Source organism: Myxine glutinosa, chromosome 8 (assembly GCF_964187855.1).
Source record: "Myxine glutinosa chromosome 8, kmMyxGlut1.1, whole genome shotgun sequence".
Classification (NCBI taxonomy): Eukaryota; Metazoa; Chordata; class Myxini; order Myxiniformes; family Myxinidae; genus Myxine; species Myxine glutinosa.
This window is the reverse complement of record NC_136268.1, coordinates 93,823,825-93,843,013: the sequence shown is the minus strand read 5'-3', so window position 1 is coordinate 93,843,013 and position 19,189 is coordinate 93,823,825. Positions and strand designations below refer to the sequence as shown.

The window sequence follows — 19,189 nt, the reverse complement described above, 5'->3', positions numbered from 1 at the left end:
ATTTCAACAGTGTGTCCACGAGGACATCAAAGTGTACCTGCAGGAAAAGAAAGTACCGAAGTTGTGGGACGCAGCCACCATGGCAGATGATTATGCCTTAACACACCGGATAAGGGTCCACGACCCTAACTCCTCGCCTAGATTTCCGCAGGGGAGTGGTGGAACAGCAGGTGCGGAGAACGACAATACATGGCGGCGGCCTCGAGATGATTATGGGGACAACGCTGATACCCGAACTGTTCGAAATCAGAGGGCGACGGGCCCAGGACAAACTTATTTTTCGGGGGGCCCGAGGCAGACCACAAGTTTTTCCTCCGGACCTACTTGCGCTTTTTGCAAGAAACCTGGACACTTGATGTCCAGTTGTTACCTCATGAAAAGGGAAAACCCAGAGCGGAGTCCGACTATTACAACTCCGAATGCGATGGCAAGCGTAAGAAATTGCCCACAGAAGAGTTACCAACCATTTATTTATGAGGGGTTGGTCTCACTCGAGGGAGACTTGACTAACCCAAGACCTGTTAGGGTATTGAGGGACACAGGAGCCCATCAATCCTTAATGCTGGAAGGCATTTTGCCATTGTCAAAGAGTACCGCAACTGGTGATAGGGTTCGGTTACAAGGGATCGGTGGCTGTGTTAGTGCCCCACTTCATGTTATCCATTTGGAATCCGATTTGGTGTCAGGACCGGTCACCGTCGGTTTACAAGCCATGCTTCCTGTAGAGGGAGTATGTGTGATTATCAGGAATGATTTGGCCGGGGGGCAAATTTATGGTAACCCGAGGGTGGGTAAAGAGCACCGCAGGGGAAATAACACCACCCCAGCTCGGGATGGCGACAAAAGTGCCAAGTTATTTGTAGGGGGACTGAACTTCAACACAGAGGAAGAAGTTCTGACCTCTGTCTTCAACAGATATGGGCCGCTGGTGGAAGTGCGGGTGGTAAAAGACAGGGAAACGCAACGGTCAAGAGGGTTCGGCTTTGTCACGTTTGCAAGCACAAAAGACGCCAGGGAGGCAGAGAAGAATTGGAATGGTAAGGATTTGGAGGGTCGGACCATAACAGTAGGGAAGGCATTTCGTAGGCGTCGAGAGGTCTACAGAAGAGGACCACTTGGCGGTAGTTTTGGTGTTGGCAGCAGCCGATATTACTATGGAGGCTCCCAGAGTTACGGCATCTCCCGAAAGAATGATTGACAGAGGACTGGCCGAGAAGGAGACCGCCAGTCAGGTGACTGCTGGGACAAGGGGTCCCACCTTAACTGTTAGGAGTCCGGAGAAGTTGAAGCACTCTATATACGGCGGAGCCGCCGAGCCTGGGCTCCTACACGGGCTAACCGTGAACGCCACGTTCTTAAAAGGCGTCCCGGTAGGGAACGTTCCTGCACGGACTAACCGTGAACTCCACGTTCTTAAAGGCGTCCATGTAATGAACTTTCCTCCCCGGACTAACCGTGAACCCCACATTCCTTAAGGCGTCCATGTAGTGAGTACTCAGCTGGGCCTCCATCAAAGAGCAACTAGAAGTTGTTGACGCTTGGTCTAGAGGGAATTACCTTGGAATCTCTGGGGGGTTTTGGTGAAAGTTTGTTGCTTTATTTTTGAGATGCGATACTTGTGCCCGGGGGGAACTGATGATTTGGGGTATCGGGTTTGTTTATCAAAGTTCGCCGGCCCAGAAGGTTTTCGCGGGGTTCAAACTTTCTTTCTTGAAGGGGGGGAGTGTTACGGATCCCGGATTTAGGTGAATTACTATTCATGTCATTGCTTATTAATGTTTATTCTACTAAAGGTTGTTGTGGTTAAATGGTTAGAGAGGCTCCGGATAACAGGAGACCGGAAGCGGGATAGTAAACCGGAAGAAGGAGGAGAGACACGAGGTCCTGGAGAAGGCGGCCATCTTCTGTTCATCGCCCAGCTCCGACGCGAGCGGTGTCGATATTGAGCAGCGTGGGGAACGCTGCGTTTGAAAGCCCGCCTAGCGAGAGGAGTTACCTGCGCGGGGTAATTACCGGTTACGCGTCAAGTTGCCGTGGGTTCGTGCACGGAACCAAGCGTCCGGCACAGTTCGCCTCAACGTCTACAAGGACGCGTACGGGTCGCACCTTGGGCCTCGCGCGCTGTGTGAGTCGCGCTTTGCTTTGCCCGCTTTGCTTTGCAAGGAGGTGTGCGCTGCAGCAGCTGTTCCCGATACGTGACGTGCACGTTTGGAGCACGTCAGCCAGGGGTCCGTTCAACCGCCCGTGTGCGGAGAAGTCGACCTTCACCCTGGTCTGGAGGGGCCCAGAGACATTGTGAGGGACAGTGACTATTGAGGGGTCGTGAGTGGGGAAAGGGGTGAAATATATGAGATGGCCATCTGAGTAATATTGTTGATTGATTGTTGAGTGTGGTTGATTGATTGGGAATATATTATCCATTAATCCGGATCCTTGGTGTGGGGGTTTCTTATTGACTTGAATTATTGTGTCTTTCATATTGATTGCGTTACGAAAGCGTATAAATCATATATCTTTCTGGCGGGGTCCCTCCCACGGTCCGGGGGTCACCAAGACCAGGTAGTTACCGGGAGGACCACATAACACTTGGCACACCTGAGCTCCTCACCACATACAAGGCTTTCATCCGCAGCTCAATGGAATACTGCTCTCCCCTCTGGGCTGGTGCTCCTGCCTCACACCTAGCTCGTCTTCACGCTGTTGAAACCAAAGCATTCAGAATCATTGGAATCTCCCGCGATGAAGCTAACTCCAAGGGCCTCTCACTCACTCACCGCAGGCAGGTTGGTGGTCTTTCCGTCTTCTACCGACTCCTCTCTGGCCTTGCCCCCCAGCTCTCTCTGGGCTCTGTCCCGCAAATATTCCTACAGGTCGCACAAGATCTGCCTGCAACCCTCTTATGGTCAAACTGCCAAAATCAAGACTCTCTGCTCACCTTCACTCCTTCATTCCTCTTTTCTCCCGCCTCTGGAACAAACTCCCTTACTCTCTTCAATCCCACTCCACCCTCCAGGTCTTTAAAACAGCTGTTCACCACCATCTCTTATCTTCCCCCATCCAAAACCTTGATCTTTTCTACCCCCGCTAATTTCACCCCAATTCCACTTTTTTGAAATACCAACTTCTGTCCTGGAAGTCCTTGGTGTATACTTTATACTTCTCCCTTTATACTTCCTCCCCCCCCCCACCCCTTCCCATGCCTCCGCCCCCCAAGCCCTCTCCCTTCCACACATCTCCCTGCTCTCAAATGTTGTGTTTGTGTGCTTCCCCTTCTCTCCCCATCTTGTTTTCCGTTCCCTCTTTTTATATATTTTGTTTGTCTGGTTGATTTGTTTGTGAAGTAAATGTTAGCTCTTTCACGAGCCTCGATTCAGTATACAAAAAAAAAGAAAAAAAAAAAGTTGTGGAATGAAGCGGGTTCAAGCCAAAACATACGAAACTATAACGGCACTCAGTGGAATGTATACCTCCGCCAGGCTGAACAGTTTACGTTTTGTACTGCACTCAGATCTGCATTCACATCTTAACTGAATTCTAATCAGTTTGTTCTTGACACCTATCCATCCACCAAGTTTCGTCCGAATCTGTCCCTAACCTTTTGAGATATGTTCTATATTGGTTTGAACCCTATCTCGCAATAGCAAAGAATCACTTAGAAAATTAAAACATTGTTGTATCGAGATACAAATCTGGATCTTCACCAAAATTGAAGCAATTCGTTCTTGTCACGCCCCCAACGTGTCCACTGTTTTGTCTGAATCCGTCCCCAACTTTTTGATATATCGTGCTATGCTGTATATAGTTGTTGGCACTACCTTTTGTCAATGGTGAAGAATCACTTAAAACATTCTAGTATCTGGATCCTGAGCTTCACCAAGATTGAATCGATTCGTCTTTGTCACACACCCAATCTGTCCACCAAGTTTCGTCCGGATCCTTCCATAACCATTTGGGATATCCTGATCACAGCCGAACAGACAAACAGGGGTGAAAACACAACCACCATCCACCTTAGGTGGTGGAGGTAATGAAAACATAACCTCCGTCCACCTTCACTGCCGTTTAAATGAGGAAAGGATAATGATGTCTCATTTGAATGAGGAAAGAAGAATTGGCACATCACATGTCACATCCGGAGATATATCGCTGTAATAGCACTTCGAAAAAAACTGAATGTGGAAGATCAAGAAATGCTTTTAAAGCTCATCTCACAGGAATCAATATTGCACACATTTGAGTGCCCCACAATCTCTGTGGGTGCAGGTGTACAGAATAATGTGTGTAGCATACAATGCATTCAGAAAGTATTCAGACCCGTTCACTTTTTTCACATTTTGTCATGTTGCAGCCTTATGCTGAAATCGTTTAAATTCATTTTTCCCTCATCAATCTACACTCGATACCCCATAATGACAAAGAGAAAACAGGATTTTAGAAAGTTTTGCAAATTTAGTAAAAACAAGTGAATCCTCTTGGATTGCGCTGAGGTTCGGGCATGGAATTTCTAGGAGGAAGTATAATTTGTATGCAATGAAAGTACATGTAATATGGGATCGAGTAAGATCGAGTAAGCTTCACCAGTGCGCGTGCGCGAATTTACGTCACGTCGGCAGCGAGAAGGCGTTCCCCAACACGAACCAATCAGGAACTGCCACGTCACACATATGATCTCAGAATTCCTGTGACAGGAATTCGCGTTACACTGGCTGGAAGTCATTCGCTAGAGGCGCTTCCTCAGCGCTAATAATAATAAGAACCTTGGGCCGAATCTCACGCTTCACCAGTGCACGTGCGCGAATTTACGTCACGTCGGCAGTGAGAAGGGGTTCCCCAACACGAACCAATCAGGAACTGCCACGCCCACTTATATGATCTCAGAATTCCTGTGACAGGAATTAGCGTTACACTGGCTGGAAGTCATTCGCTAGAGGCGCTTCCTCAGCGCCAATAAAAAACTGAAATATCACATTGACATAAGTATTCAGACCCTTTGCTATGACACTTGAAATTTAGCTCAGGTGCCTCCCATGTCTCTTGATCATCTTTGAGATGTTTCTACACCTTGATTGGAGTTCACCTGTGGTAAATTCAATTGATTGGACATGATTTGGAAAGGCACACCTGTCTATATAAGGTCTCATAGCTGACAATGCATATCAGAGCAAAAACCAAGCCATGAGGTCGAAGGAACTGCCCGCAGAGCTCAGAGACAGGATTGTGTCGAGGCACAGATCTGGGGAAGCCTACAAAAAAAATTCTGCTGCATTGAAGGTTCCCAAGAGCACAGTGGCCTCCATAATTCATAAATGGAAGAAGTTTTGAACAACCAGGACTCTTCCTAGAGCTGGCCGCGCGGCCAAACTGAGCAACCGGGGGAGAAGGGCCTTGGTAAGAGAGGTGACCAAAACACGAGGGTCACTCTGGCTGAGCTCCATAGATCCTGCGTGGAGATGGGAGAAACTTCCAGAAGGACAACCACCACTGCAACACTCCACCGATCTGGGCTTTTTGGCAGAGTGGCCAGACGGAAGCCTCTCCTCAGTGAAAGACACATTCCATGCAATGAAATTTTTTTTGTAGGCTTCCCCAGATCTGTGCCTCGACACAATCCTGTCTCTGAGCTCTGCAGGCAGTTCCTTCGACCTCATGGCTTGGTTTTTGCTCTGATGTGCATCATCAGCTGTGAGACCTTATATAGACAGGTGTGTGCCTTTCCAAATCATGTCCAATCAATTGAATTTACCACAGGTGGACTCCAATCAAGGTGTAGAAACATCTCAAAGATGATCACGAGAAATGGGAGGCACCTGAGCTAAATTTCAAGTGTCATAGCAAAGGGTGTGAATACTTATGTCAATGTGATATTTCAGTTTTTTCTTTTTAATAAATCTGCAAAACTTTCTAAAATCCGGTTTTCTCTTTGTCATTATGGGGTATTGCATAAGATATTGCATAAGGGGGCATAAGATGAGTGTAGATTGATGAGGGAAAAAATGAATTTAAACGATTTCAGCATAAGGCTGCAACATAACAAAATGTGAAAAATGTGAAGGGGTCTGAATACTTTCTGAATGCACTGTAGGTCGAGAAGCTTGGCTGATACACAGGGTTACTGGTTTCCAATTTATATTGGTAGAGTGGTAAATGTTTCACCAACTAGATTGAACTTTTACCTCATTGCAGGTAAATCACAGCTCGGTGTATTTGTGCTGTTTCCATTGCATCAAAGTTTTAAATTTGGTTCCACAAGGGATTTGGTTCCATGGTTCCATTAGCGAGTTTTAGATTTGGTTCTATCATCATTTGTATGGTTTTCATGTGCTGCACAGTTGCTGAGTTTTGGACATTTTGTCAGATGCAGGTTCCCAAAGGGTGGAGGGCTCCGACACAGTCATGCTGTCAACTCTCGGAGCTGTGCACAGTCCCCAACATAAGGCGTACAACATCAGCTGTATTCATCGTCTCAGATTCAATACGGAAGTGCAGCTTGGTGAGAATGCCTTCACCCTACCCTCACTGCTCAATGTCCCCCACCCCCTCCTTCAACCACCAGAGCATTCCCTCCTCGGACCCACGACTACGTTTATCTACAAGTTTCTTTAATTTGATTTACTAGCAAACAGTTTCTGTATGGACGGATTAATTGTTCCTTTATCATGAATGAATCTTTGTGGACAGACAGATAGACAGACAGACAAAGCGAACCAATTGCTTAATCCCGCTTTCCATTTCGTGTGCATGGGGTAATAAACACACAAACAAATACTTCTCAAATTAGGGTATGATTAAATGTCTTGCTTATTTATTTATTTATTGAATTACGAGTTTATTTTTTACTTTACAGTTTAGTGTGAGTTCAGTTTTTCTTTTAATCTTTTAATTCATTCCTGAGTTAATTTTACCGGATCATTTACAAGTTCAGTTTTTGATTGATTCATGAGGTTTGTTTATAAATTGTTTGTTCATTTGTATTTATTTATTTGTATGTATTTGTTTGTTTGTATTTGTCTGTTTATTCATAATTATTTCATTTATTTGTTTGTTTGATTGTTTATTTGTAATTTTTTTTCTTTTTTCTTTTCTTTTTATTATTTGTAATTTTTAGTGTTTTTATGTTTGTTTGATTTATTATTTATTTGTAATTGTTTGTATTTATTTATCTGCTTGATTGCTTATTTGTATGTCTTTATTCATAATTATTTCATTTATTTGTTTGATTGATTGTTTATTTGTTTTTTCTTTTCTTTTTATTATTTGTAATTTTTAGTGTTTTTATGTTTGTTTGATTTATTATTTATTTGTAATTGTTTGTATTCATTCATTCATTCTTGATTGCTTATTTGTATTTGTTTGTATGTGTTTGTTTATATTTATTAATTTGTGGTTTCTTTTCTTTCTGAGTCTTTTCTGAATAGTCTTTTTTAATGTGATATTGGTGTACCCCTTCCTCATACTCCCACATATTGTATCATTTGAATCACTTTTTTGCCTTCTTTAATTCAATCTATATGTAATATTATGCTTGTTCGTCTGTCTGTGTGTAATATTCCGTTCCACCCATCAGTTTGACAGTTCGCCTGACTCCACCCACAATTTCAACCTGAGAAATCATACGGCCGCCATGTTGGTGCTTACTGCTCTGCAAAGCGAAAGACGTATTTGGGGCTGTCATATTCACAATCGCTATTGCCCTACCTATAAGTTTCCCCTTCATTGTAAAACGATCAAAGAGACAGTTAATAAAAGGACTTTGAGCCGATGGGTGTCACATACCTTGAGAAGATAGGCCTCATTGATCAAGACAGTGGTCTGTTGTCTATACACTGCCCAAATAACTATGTGGCATTCTCTCAAGCAGGGTACATATCTTGCGGGATTGTGAGTTGGACAGGTAACCATGACGGGTCACGACATGTGGAAGCTGTTTTGATCTGTGAAGGTTTCTATGAAGTCGGTGATAGCATGATAGGGGAGGGGAAAGCGTTAAATATTCCATTGGTATGATGTGGGAATGTCTGTTTGCTTTTATGAGCGGGAAGAGATTGAGAAGGGGATGACAGGATTGGGGGGTTGGGAAGGGAGGGGGTGGGGGGGGGGGGGATAGAATAGAGTAGGGGAGGGAGGAGGTTGAGACTTTCAGTCGGGGGGGGGGGGGGGGAGGGGTGTGGGAGTGGGTTTGAAGGCTTGAAATGGAGGGGATTGGTGCCTTGAGGTTGGGTTGAGAAGTGGATGCCTTGACATTGGGAAAGAGAGGACTTGGGGTTGGGGGAGCAAAGATGGTACAAAGTTGGGAGGGGAGTTTGAGGCTTTTGGGGTGAGGATTTTCTTGGGGGTGGGGGGCTTCATGACTTGGGGTTTGGGAAGGGGGGTTGAAAGCCTGGAGTGGGGACGTGGGAGGGGGGGGGGGGGGGGTGGGAGAGGATCTACGCTTTAGGGTTGGGAGGAGGAGGGTGAGGACTTGAGGTTTTGGAAGGAGGGTTAATGACTTGAGGATTGCGAGGGGTGGGGGAGTTGAGGACTCAATGTCACATAATACATTGCGCGGATGTTCTGTGGGTCCCGGCTAGTTAATTATATTGGGATTGAAACGGCAGTTGTAACTCTCTGACTTGTAAATCTCAATAAATGATGAACCTGCTGAGTATAAGCACATGTACGCAGGGTTTCCTTTTTGTTTTTTTCTATTTAAGTTCATTTTACCTTTGCCTAATCTCAACTGTTAAAAACATCCCACTTTCCCAGCCGATCTGTGATATTTCACACATGTTGATAGACTAATCGTAGTTGTTGTGCAAGCCCATCTTGGCAGACATCAAACATGAAGCTCATTCCCGTCGGTTCCCTGAACTCGAGCAAGGCTATGAATATCAGACGTGCCTCGATGGATCGCCGCATTAGAAAAAAGGCCATGCCCTGACGAATTGCTCCATCCCTGGTTCAAAATGAACGCTGCTCACTTTTTGCTCTGATAGGTCTTTGCAGCTCACTTGTACCTTTCTCTACACCAAGTTTCTCATGCTCACCTACTACCCTTCGCCTTTTGTTAAATTATATTTTGCTATTGCGGTGCTTTGTGTTCTCCCCCCCCCCCCCCCCCCCCCCCCCAATTTTGAGATTATATTGGGGTTATAACCTGCATTGCTGTGCTTTTCATCTATTTGCCCTTGATTGTAGAAATCTTAAGCACTTTGTTCTTCTTGCTGTTTTGCAAATGCATGTGGGTTTTAAAACGTTCAAACTGTAAGATTTATTATTTTACATTGATCTAAGGCTCTTGCAGGAGTTTGTACATAAAACATGTGCAGGACAAAAACATTAGTAGACATCAGTGCACTTTTACATTAATTACAAGGACATTAGCAGGCAATGGATAAACACATATGATGTGCATGCGATTTGAACCTGGTGAACCTGCATCGTGAACTAGCGGTTCAGATGAAAACACTAACGGGCCAGATGGGAACACTTTACAATTTAGTCATTTCCTGCCTGATAGTTGGGCGTTCATTTCGTTGTAACTTTCTTGCATCATGCCAACACTGCATTTGCTCTTTATATTTAAATGTACTTTTCTAATTAATATTTGACTTATCGTCATTTAATTGCATGAAAGTTGGTTTTACCAGGGCAAGGATCGTGCTCTGTTGTAAAGGCCTAAAACTACTCTTTCTACCTACCTTCTCCACCCTACACTGTTTTCTCTGGAGTAATGTGGGATTGCTGTCAGGTGTGTGTGTGTGTGTGTGTGTGTGTGTATGTGTGTGTGTGTGTGTGTGTGTGTGTGTGTGTGTGTGTGTGTGTGTGTGTGTGTGTGTGTGTGTGTGTGCGTGCGCACCATGTGGATCTTTCTTTCCTTCTGCTTATGCTAATTCCACATTTGGGGCACTGTGATTGGCTCCAGTCAAGCGGTACGAAACCCGTCACATGGGCTCGCTCGAGCGGCTCAGACCTCATGTCGCATCTCGTATGCTCCACCTGAAATCACAGGTTCACTTGATGTGCAGCGTGGTTTTAGAAGGTTTGCCTCTTCAAGTCTCATTGCTACCTGGTGACCCGGTTATCTGGTCCATATGCCATAATTCCTCTTGCGACAATACCATTTCTGGAGGAAAGGATGTCTACCTGTTTATAATTTGTATTTATTTGCTAAAATCTGACTTGTATAAGTGTCGTCTTGCGTTGTCAATTGTAATAATAGAGAAGATCATCGATGATCGAACTAAGTGCTGGATATGACTTAAAGTTTGACTTGCTGAGGTTTTCCAATTGTGTGTGCACGCAGGGATCTGTGGTGACAAGGTGGAGATTGAGCCTGTGCTTCCTATCAAGGGAGGGGGGAAGTTTTGGATGAAGCAGAAGCCTTTATCTATAGATGCCGAGCTGCTGTGTGCGTGCGAGGTGGTTGAGGAGAAATCGCCTGGTAAGAACAAAACCCAACATTCAAATTTGTGAGGGAGGCCTCCATAATGGGGTCATTTGCTTGGGAGCACTTTTTTTATACTTGTATTTGAATTGCTTTAGTAGCTGGCAAGCAGAGATGCTAAATGGGGCACATGGCTCCGTTACATGGCAAATGGATTTTCGGTGTAATCCCCCAACAAAATGGCATGGAAGCGTGCTGCTGGAAACTGATGAGATTCAACTAATCCTGTCAAGATTGTCCCATTTTTTTAATTGGGCCAAATATCCCCCTGTTGTAAGGATAGAGACTGCATCTAATTGAATGTAGAACACTCAAACACCGCTGGTTTGACTAGGAATCGAGAAGTTGGTTGTCATGTGCTGGTGTTCTATTGTGGCGTACGTTGATTTTGGGATTGCTCTATACGTGAAAAAGAAAAACCAAACACACATCCAGAATCTCCCGATCCTCTTTTCCTCTTCTCCTCCTTATATGGACAAAGAGGAAGTGGGAGTAGATGAATGCCATTTTTGGGGCGGTCGAGAAGTAGCGTATGCAATAGTTGACATGCGGAGTCTATATAGAGCCACTTCAATGTTAAATGTGTTTTCTCTTTCTCTTTCTCTTTCTCTCTCTCTCTCTCTCTCTCTCTCTCTCTCTCTCTCTGTCTCTCTGTCTCTCTGTCTCTCTGTCTCTGTCTCTCTCTCTGTAAAATCAGCTTGGGAGGTACCCCCAAAGTCATAGATAGTTTATTTACAAGGCCATGGTTTGGTGGAATATGGCACATGTGCTGTTTCTTTTTTTTTAATCACGTGAAATGGTGAACTGTACACATGCTCACCATGTGTTCCTGCATCTGTAGCCTTGAGTTGTTGTTATTTTTCCACGTACGCGAAGAGACAAGCGGGGTTGAGCAATTGGTTCATGCTTGTCTGTGTCTCTGTCTATCTGTCTAAAACTTGCTGATTGAGCAGCCAGGTATGCAGGCACCGACCGAGGGCCCGGACCATCAAGGGGCCAGTGCTCAAAAAATAAAAGAAAAAAGTTTACATTTTCAAAAAAAGTTTACAAACATAGAACATTAATTGTTGAGAATTGAAAGTCGATTTTGATGGATTCCCCCCAAAAATGCAGCAAAGTCATTGGTTGCTGTTAAACATTTTACCTGCTTTAAACAAACAACATTTACCGCTGTTAAAGGTACAGTTTTAAACTTTAGAGAAAATTGTTATTAACCATAAGTGCGCGTTACAAAAACCTGAGTTTGTATCCTGCCAGCCCAGAAGGAAATGTCTGAAAATGTATTTTCTACTGGATTAGACACTCCGAAGGCCAAATATTGAGCAGGTGCATACTGAAGTAAAGGGTCTCTGTATTGAAAAAAAAACAAGAAAATGTTGGCAGTTCTTGGACTATTTATCCTTCCTAGAACTATTACAACTTCCCTTGCACCAGGAACAAAGACATATGTTTTGCACATCATGTGTGGCAAGACACTGAACCATAGACCTTCCCACTCTCAGCGCACACACAGGTTTGTAGCCTCATGCTGCTCACTCTCCTTTCTTTTGGGTTTCGACCCGACTGCCCTCTCTATCCTTTGCCCCTCCCAAACCCACTATGTTGCTCTCTTTCATCCAGTAACCTATTCCTCGTTACACCCTACAACTCCCAGCTTCATGCTCACCTCTGCTCTTTTGTTCTTTTCCCCTCATCTGTGGAATCACCTCCCTCATCTGACCTATTGTGCTCTATGCTTGAGTTATTCAGGACATAGGCCTGTCTGACTTGCCTCCCTTCTGCGTCTGCAGCCTTATCCAGTCACTGATCTTTCTTTGTCTGTTTGTTTCCTCTGCCCATGTTCCCTTTCGTCCTTTATTGGGGGTTTTTTAAAACCTTTATTCGGTGTTTTATAATCCTCAAACCTTCTCTCTAGCTCTCCCACACCAGCCTCGACCTCTGTATCAACTAAAAACCTGCCAACTTAATTTTATCAAACAAGTTCACTGCACGATCTCTTAAACTTGTAAAGCACGGTTGGATATCGAGTTTATTCGGTGGTTGTCTTAACCGCTTGCAAATACTTTCACTTTGCTGCGAGGTGACTAACCAGTCCAGGGGGTTTTGTCTGCAACTGGCTTACTCACCAGCACGAGTGAACTCTTCAGTTCAGACACGTTTTCTCTTCGGATTTCTCTTCGACTTAAAATCGAGGACAGCACCGTATATAATTTGTATGTATCTGTAGGTAGCTATGTTGAATGTTAAAAAGTCTGTTTACTTGTTTATTTAAAGGTTAAGCAAGGTTTTCCACTAATCATCCAAAGTCCCATGGCTCTTAATTACTTGAATAACCTGTACATGCTCCATTGCCTATTGAGTAACCAGCTTAGCCAAGTAACTCTAAGCATACGCTTCACGAATCTTTCTATCTCTATTTCTATGCCTTCTCTTCTTCCTCCTCTACTGTTCCATCAATAACCAGGAAGAAGGTCTTCTCTCTGTGCAACTTGAATGGCTGCTCTGCTTTTCCGTCCACCCTACCCCTCCTCCACTCCGTCTCAAATCTGTGTCCTTGGCAGCAATGAGCAACTGAACTGCAGGCACGACCTTCGTCTCTTTCTGGAGGTTGCCACCCGTCAAACCGCATCGCAATCCACGTTTGCAAAGGATGCTGCCGGGACACTGCGCAAGAGTTTGAAAAGCCCGGCGCAGCATCGCTTTGGCCCGGATGCCTGCAGATAAAAAGGCGCTGGCGGCGGTAATTGTGAGCTCCGTGCTTCTTGGTGCCGAGTAATTGGGGCCGGCTCCTTTTCATCAGCCGGCGCTCTCGGCACCCGTTGCCCAAGCGGTCGCCCTGCCGTGCTAATTCACAGGGCGCCTGCTTGATCTGCCACTGTGGGGGAGAGCCGTGGGTGGGAACCCGACAAAACTCCGACTCAAAGGGAATGTTGTGCTAACCGCTGCCGTCCCAGTAATTGGCCACAAGTTGCGAGAAAGTGCTGCTCTTCCTACAATTTTCGCGCTACGCACTCCCGAGTGGGAAATGGCCATGATGCTTTGGCGTTTGCGTTTGCCCCATGGGGTATTCTCTTGTCTTCACCTTTTGCCATTCTTTGACAGCTTGCGAACTGTCAATACCCTTTCCAACCTTTCGGCACAAACATTCAAACACTTTTGAGAAGCTTAAGTTTCCCCGAAACCAGGTTAATGTACAAACATAATTAGTATAACAAAATCCAGTTCTTTTCCAGAATGATATTCAAGCATCAGTTTTTCTGTTTTCCTCTGCACTCCCTGCAATCTCTGCTCACATATCTACTCAGGCCGATTGTTGTCGGTCCCTTTTGACTTTCCATGAGCCTTGACCTCTCAATTAAAAAATGATTAATATGCAAAATAGTATGACTTAATCGGCCTCCATGCACCCAATCCCTCCGATCTCCAAGCTAACCCCAATTTGCCATTGTTCAGTTATCACTTTGATGGGACTTGACCATGGAAGGCTGGTTTCGTACAGTCGGATGAGAGATGGCATGATACCTAATTTGGTAGTGCTTTGGGGTTTTCTGGCCATGGTTTTCATCAAATCTGAACCTCACAACCTATTGGAGCCTATTGGGGGCACCGGTCTGTCTCGAGGGACAAAAGCTGTGAGCGGGACCCACCCATGGACATCACAATGTGATTCAAAGCCTTGTCCTTTTACACTTGTGTGGCTTCAACGAAATGATGAGCAAAATGTGCTTTTCTAGATAAGCAGCTGTCCACATGCTCAGGGACTTCTTCAGACCTAATTGTGTCATCAGCTGATCTAATCTAAGGGTCTAGTGCGGAGCATGTCGTCCTTTGAATGAAAACGTAAAGCCGGCTGTCCTGTGTGCACTTAGATCATGGACATTTAAAAAAAAAATCTCACTGTATCTCCAATTGGAGGCCATTGTGTTGGTACCTCACCATCAGGCCCCGCACCGAAAGATTGATGTGTCAGTACAAAAATAATGCTTCTCAATTTCTCTTTAATGTAAATTCGAATGTAAATTCAGATCTCTTTGTTGAATACCTCGTTAACTATTTCCACATAGTCCCTATCATGATCAATGCACGTTTTCCAACGTTGAAATATCACATGACGTCCTTCACATCGTCATCACCTTCAAAGTTGTGTCCACAGCATGCATTCTTCAGTCGGCCGACGACACAGTAGTTTGAAAGTGAGAGATCCAGGTTTTACGTGGAGTGGGGTAGCATAGGCCATCCAAACGGTGTGGTTGCTTCGGTATTGCGCAGGGTGGTTCTTTCAAGCAAGTTGCTGTGTCCAACTTCACCAACAAATGCTGTATAAGGGGAAAGTCCTCGGTTGGAAATTCGTTTTCTCTCTCTCTCTCTTTCTCTCTGCTTTTCTTTAATGCCTTTTACGTTCTTCCTGAATTCCATTCCCTTTCATTATCTCTCCAGTACGTCCCAGTTTCACTCGGTGGAAACACCAGGGGATCTGAAGCTTTTCCCTCCCTTCAACATCGGTGGAATTCTTAGTGCTTTCGGGGAATTCAAATTTGAGTTAATAGATGGATGACATTTTTCTTTCTTTCTTTCCCAAAGTGAGTTTTTATAATATATATTTCTCTGCAGTGCACTTTTTTGTGTTTCACATCGAATTTCGTCATGTACGCTCCCTTTGTAACACAGCCATGCTGTGACCTGCCCGCACCCTCTGCCCCCGCCATGCTTTCTGTGAGATGCTGGCAGCGAACGAGCAGGGGTTGAAAGAAGAGTCGCGACTATTTAGTGACGTTACAAGTATTGTGGTCTCACATCGATACGTACACAGCACATCGTGCCACCTTTGTGAATGGGAAATCAGGGTTACTTTTGACCTTGATCTTCCATTACTTTATTATAACAGCCACAGTGCTGTGTGACAACCCAAGGGTCTAGTCAATGGTGAGGGTGAACTTTGGGAGAAGGCCATTGCCAGCATCGTTGTAAGCACTACACAGGTCTGGCGATTAATTTGTTGATGAAACTTTATTTAGGGTTAATGTCACGAATAAACATTGTTGGCTTCTTCTTCTTGACCAAATTATATTGGGAAAGTGTGGGTTGCGGATTTCATTATTTATTGCCAATAAGTGAAGGCGTGCAAGGCTCGCTAGTCGAAAAGCACAAGCTTTTCGTCACCCAAAGAAATAGTGGACGTGATTAGGGCATTTGCCTTTCCAAGTTCTGAGCCATCGTGTCCCGCCGCGCCGCTCGCCACCCTCTGGAGACCCCGTGAGCTTTAATTACTCGGTCTCGTGTGCGTTCCTCGCTCCGTCGCCCCGCTCCTCTCGCCCGGGCCGCGCATCCACGCGCGATGATTGATTGCGCGTTCCACTCACCGTTCCATCCCGACTCGGAGGAGCCTATTGGGGGCACCGGTCTGTCTCGAGGGACAAAGGCTGTGAGCGGGGCCCACCCATGGACATCACAATGTGATTCAAAGCCTTGTCCTTTTGCACTTGTGTGGCTTCAACGAAATGATGAGCAAAATGTGCTTTTCCAGATAAGCAGCTGTCCACATGCTCAGGGACTTCTTCAGACCTAATTGTGTCATCAGCTGATCTAATCTATACCAGAAGGTATTGAGTAGGGCAGCATGGTTGTGTATTAGAATATTTTGTTGTCCTTTGAATAGCAAGCGAGCAAAAAATGTTGGATGACCTTATTACTCGTATAACAGCTACAGTGCTGTGCGACAACCCAAGGGTCTAGTCAATAGTGAGGGTAAACTTTGAAAATGAAAAAATGTTGGAAACTACAACGGCACTCAGTAGAGAGCATACCTCCACCTGGTTGGCCATGTCACTCAATGGTGAAGAATCAAAATTTCGTCCAAAATTAAATAATTCTCATATCGGAATCCATATTCAGATCTTCACCAAAATCGAATCGATTCTTCCTTGTCACACACACAACCTGTCCACCACGTTTCGTCCAAATCCAAACATAACTTTTTGAGATATCCTGCTATTTATCGTTTTTGGCCCTATCCCCCAATGGTGAAGAAGCACTTTAAAAATTCTCGTAGCCAGATCCGAATCCGGATCTTCACCAAAATCTAATCATTTCGTCCTTGTCACATACGCTACATCTCTGTCAAATTTCTTTCAAATCCATCCACAACTTATTCAGATATTTTGTCCACAAACAAACAAACAAACAAGAAGACGTCTTGCGGAGCACGATACTTGCAAAAGTATCCCCCACCCACCCCCAAGAAAAAAAAATTCCATTGATACAGCAAATTGTCCATTTCATCAAGATTAAAATTGACAATCTTGATGAAAGCTCGGGTCAACAGGAAGAAAAGTGACGATTTTTCAGATGAAAAATGATGATTTTGTAAGGTTGACCTTGAGTTGACCTTTGGCCTTTTGACCTCAAAAATAGTTAGTTTCCCTATTTAGTGACTCAATGTGCAAATGCTGTTCAATTTTCAAGTCAATCGGATGAAAATTGAGGATTTTAAAAACTTGTCCTATGTTGACCTTTTGGCCTATGTTGACCTCAAAAATAGTTGGTGGTTGAATTCAGTGACCCGATATGCAAATCATCTTCAAATTTCAAGTCAATCGGATGAAAATTGAGGATTTTATAAATTTGGCCTATGTTGACCTTTTGGCCTATGTTCACCTAAAATATAATTTGTGGTTGAATTCAGTGACCAGATATGCAAGTCATCTTCAAATTTCAAGTCAATTGGATGAAAATTGAGGATTTTAGAAATTTGGCCTATGTTGTCCTTTTGTCCTATGTTGACCTCAAATATACTTGGTGGTTGAATTCAGTGACCGGATATGCAAGTCCTCTTCAAATTTCAAGTCAATTGGATGAAAATTGAGGATTTTAGAAATTTGGCCTGTGTTGACCTTTTGTCCTATGTTGACCTCAAATATACTTGGTGGTTGAATTCAGTGACCGGATATGCAAGTCCTCTTCAAATTTCAAGTCAATCGGATGAAAATTGAGGATTTTAGAAATTTGGCAAAGTTGGTGACCTTTGGCCTATGTTGACCTTTTGACCTTTTGACCCCCAAACAATAGGCTTCTCAATTGGGACGACCTATACAACTTGGTGAAGTTTTGTGACGATCGGTTTAGAATTGTGACCTGTAGGCCGGTGACAAACAAACAGGCAGACAGACAGACAGACGGGGGTGACAACATAACCTCCATCGACCTTCGGTGGCGGAGGTAATAAGTGATGACCCATTTAATCCATAACGAATTGCACAATCGCGATGCCATTGGAAATTAAACACCAGAAACACAGAATGCTATTATAAAGTTTAATTTGAGAAAAGTCTGAAAAACAATTGTCTTATTGTCATGCGAGGGAGTACCTTTCCTGGGAGGGTTAGCTCGCTTTAAGTATTGGCCAAATGTTGCATTAAAGGCACAAAATGAAATAACATCTTGTAGTGAATTGTGAATGTAGACATTAGAATATTAGATGATAGACGTGGACTTTGAATGAAGAAGTCTTGTGGCAAGGTCCAATTTCATGGTCTTGCTGGGAGGGTGGTTGTGGCAAGAACAGCACATTGGTTTAAAATTGGTACAGAGAAACAATTGAGATAGAGGGCAAAGGGACAATAGATGGTTACCTTCAAGGTGGACGGAGGTTATGTTTTCACCCCTGTCTGTTCGTTTTTTGTCTGTGAGCACGATATCTTAAAAAGTTATGGACGGATTCGGATGAAACTTGGTGGGCATGTTGGGAATGTGACATGGACGAATTGATTCGATTTTGGTTTAGGGCTGATTCCAGATCCGGCCTATCATTGGGATACAAAACGTAAACTGTTCTGCCTGGAGGAGGTATGCTCCCTACCGAGTGTCGTTATACTTCATCTACCTTTCCCGATTTGCATAGATATTGATGGCAGTCTTTGCAAAGGTAACATTTAGATGCCCATCTGAAGTTACACTGGTAGCATTACAAGCCAACCACAGTGTGAACTGGGTCCACATGTATCACAGGTACATTGACACCACGTGTGCACTGGTCCAGGCGAGGTACGCAGATGTACCACTCCCTGGAGGTTTTCATTTACAAATACAATCACCACATGGTCATTCTCCTGAGACTGCTTTCAAAAAAGTAGGTTCCAATCCTTGCTACTACTACTTTCAGCTGCATTTACATCCACAACTATTTGGCTTCTTAGTCCAATGAGTAGTAGTAGTAAGAGTAGTGGTGCCAGTAGTGGTAGTAGTAGTAGTAATAGTAATAGAAGTTGTGGGAGCAGTAGTAGTAGTAGAAGTAATAGTAGTGGTAGTCGTGGTAGTAGTAGCAGTTATAATAGTAGCGGTAGTAGTAGCAGTAATAGTGGTAGTGATGGTAGTAGTAGCAGTTATAATAGTAGCGGTAGTAGTAGCAGTAGTAGTAGTAGTAGTGTTAGTAGTAGTAATATAAGTATAAGTAGCAGTTATATTAGTAGCGGTAGTAGTAGTAGCAGTAATAGTAGTGGTTGTGGTGGTAGTAGTAGCAGTTATAATAGTAGCGGTAGTAGTAGCAGTAATAGTAGTAGTAGTGTTAGTAGTAGTAATATAAGTATAAGTAGCAGTTATATTAGTAGCGGTAGTAGTAGTAGCAGTAATAGTAGTGGTAGTCGTGGTAGTAGTAGCAGTTATAATAGTAGCGGTAGTAGTAGCAGTAATAGTAGTAGTAGTGTTAGTAGTAATAATAGAAGTAGTAGTAGCAGTAATAGTAGTGGTAGTGGTGGTAGTAGTAGCAGTTAT

The 19,189-nt window shown here is 44.1% G+C and overlaps 1 protein-coding gene across 2 annotated transcripts in view; it reads left to right on the top strand.

Annotated features, from left to right (window-relative positions):
• MAPKAP1 (MAPK associated protein 1) overlaps nt 1–19,189 on the top strand; it is a 327,283-nt gene that overhangs the window by 277,918 nt on the left and 30,176 nt on the right. Inside the window, exons 8-9 of one of the 2 annotated variants that reach the window (XM_068124857.2) lie at nt 6,362–6,490; nt 10,283–10,420. In XM_068124857.2, coding sequence (XP_067980958.1) covers nt 6,362–6,490; nt 10,283–10,420 — 267 coding nt within the window. Of the gene's footprint in view, nt 1–6,355; nt 6,491–10,282; nt 10,421–19,189 lie in introns of both variants that reach the window. The other variant, XM_068124856.2, reaches the window with a different exon arrangement.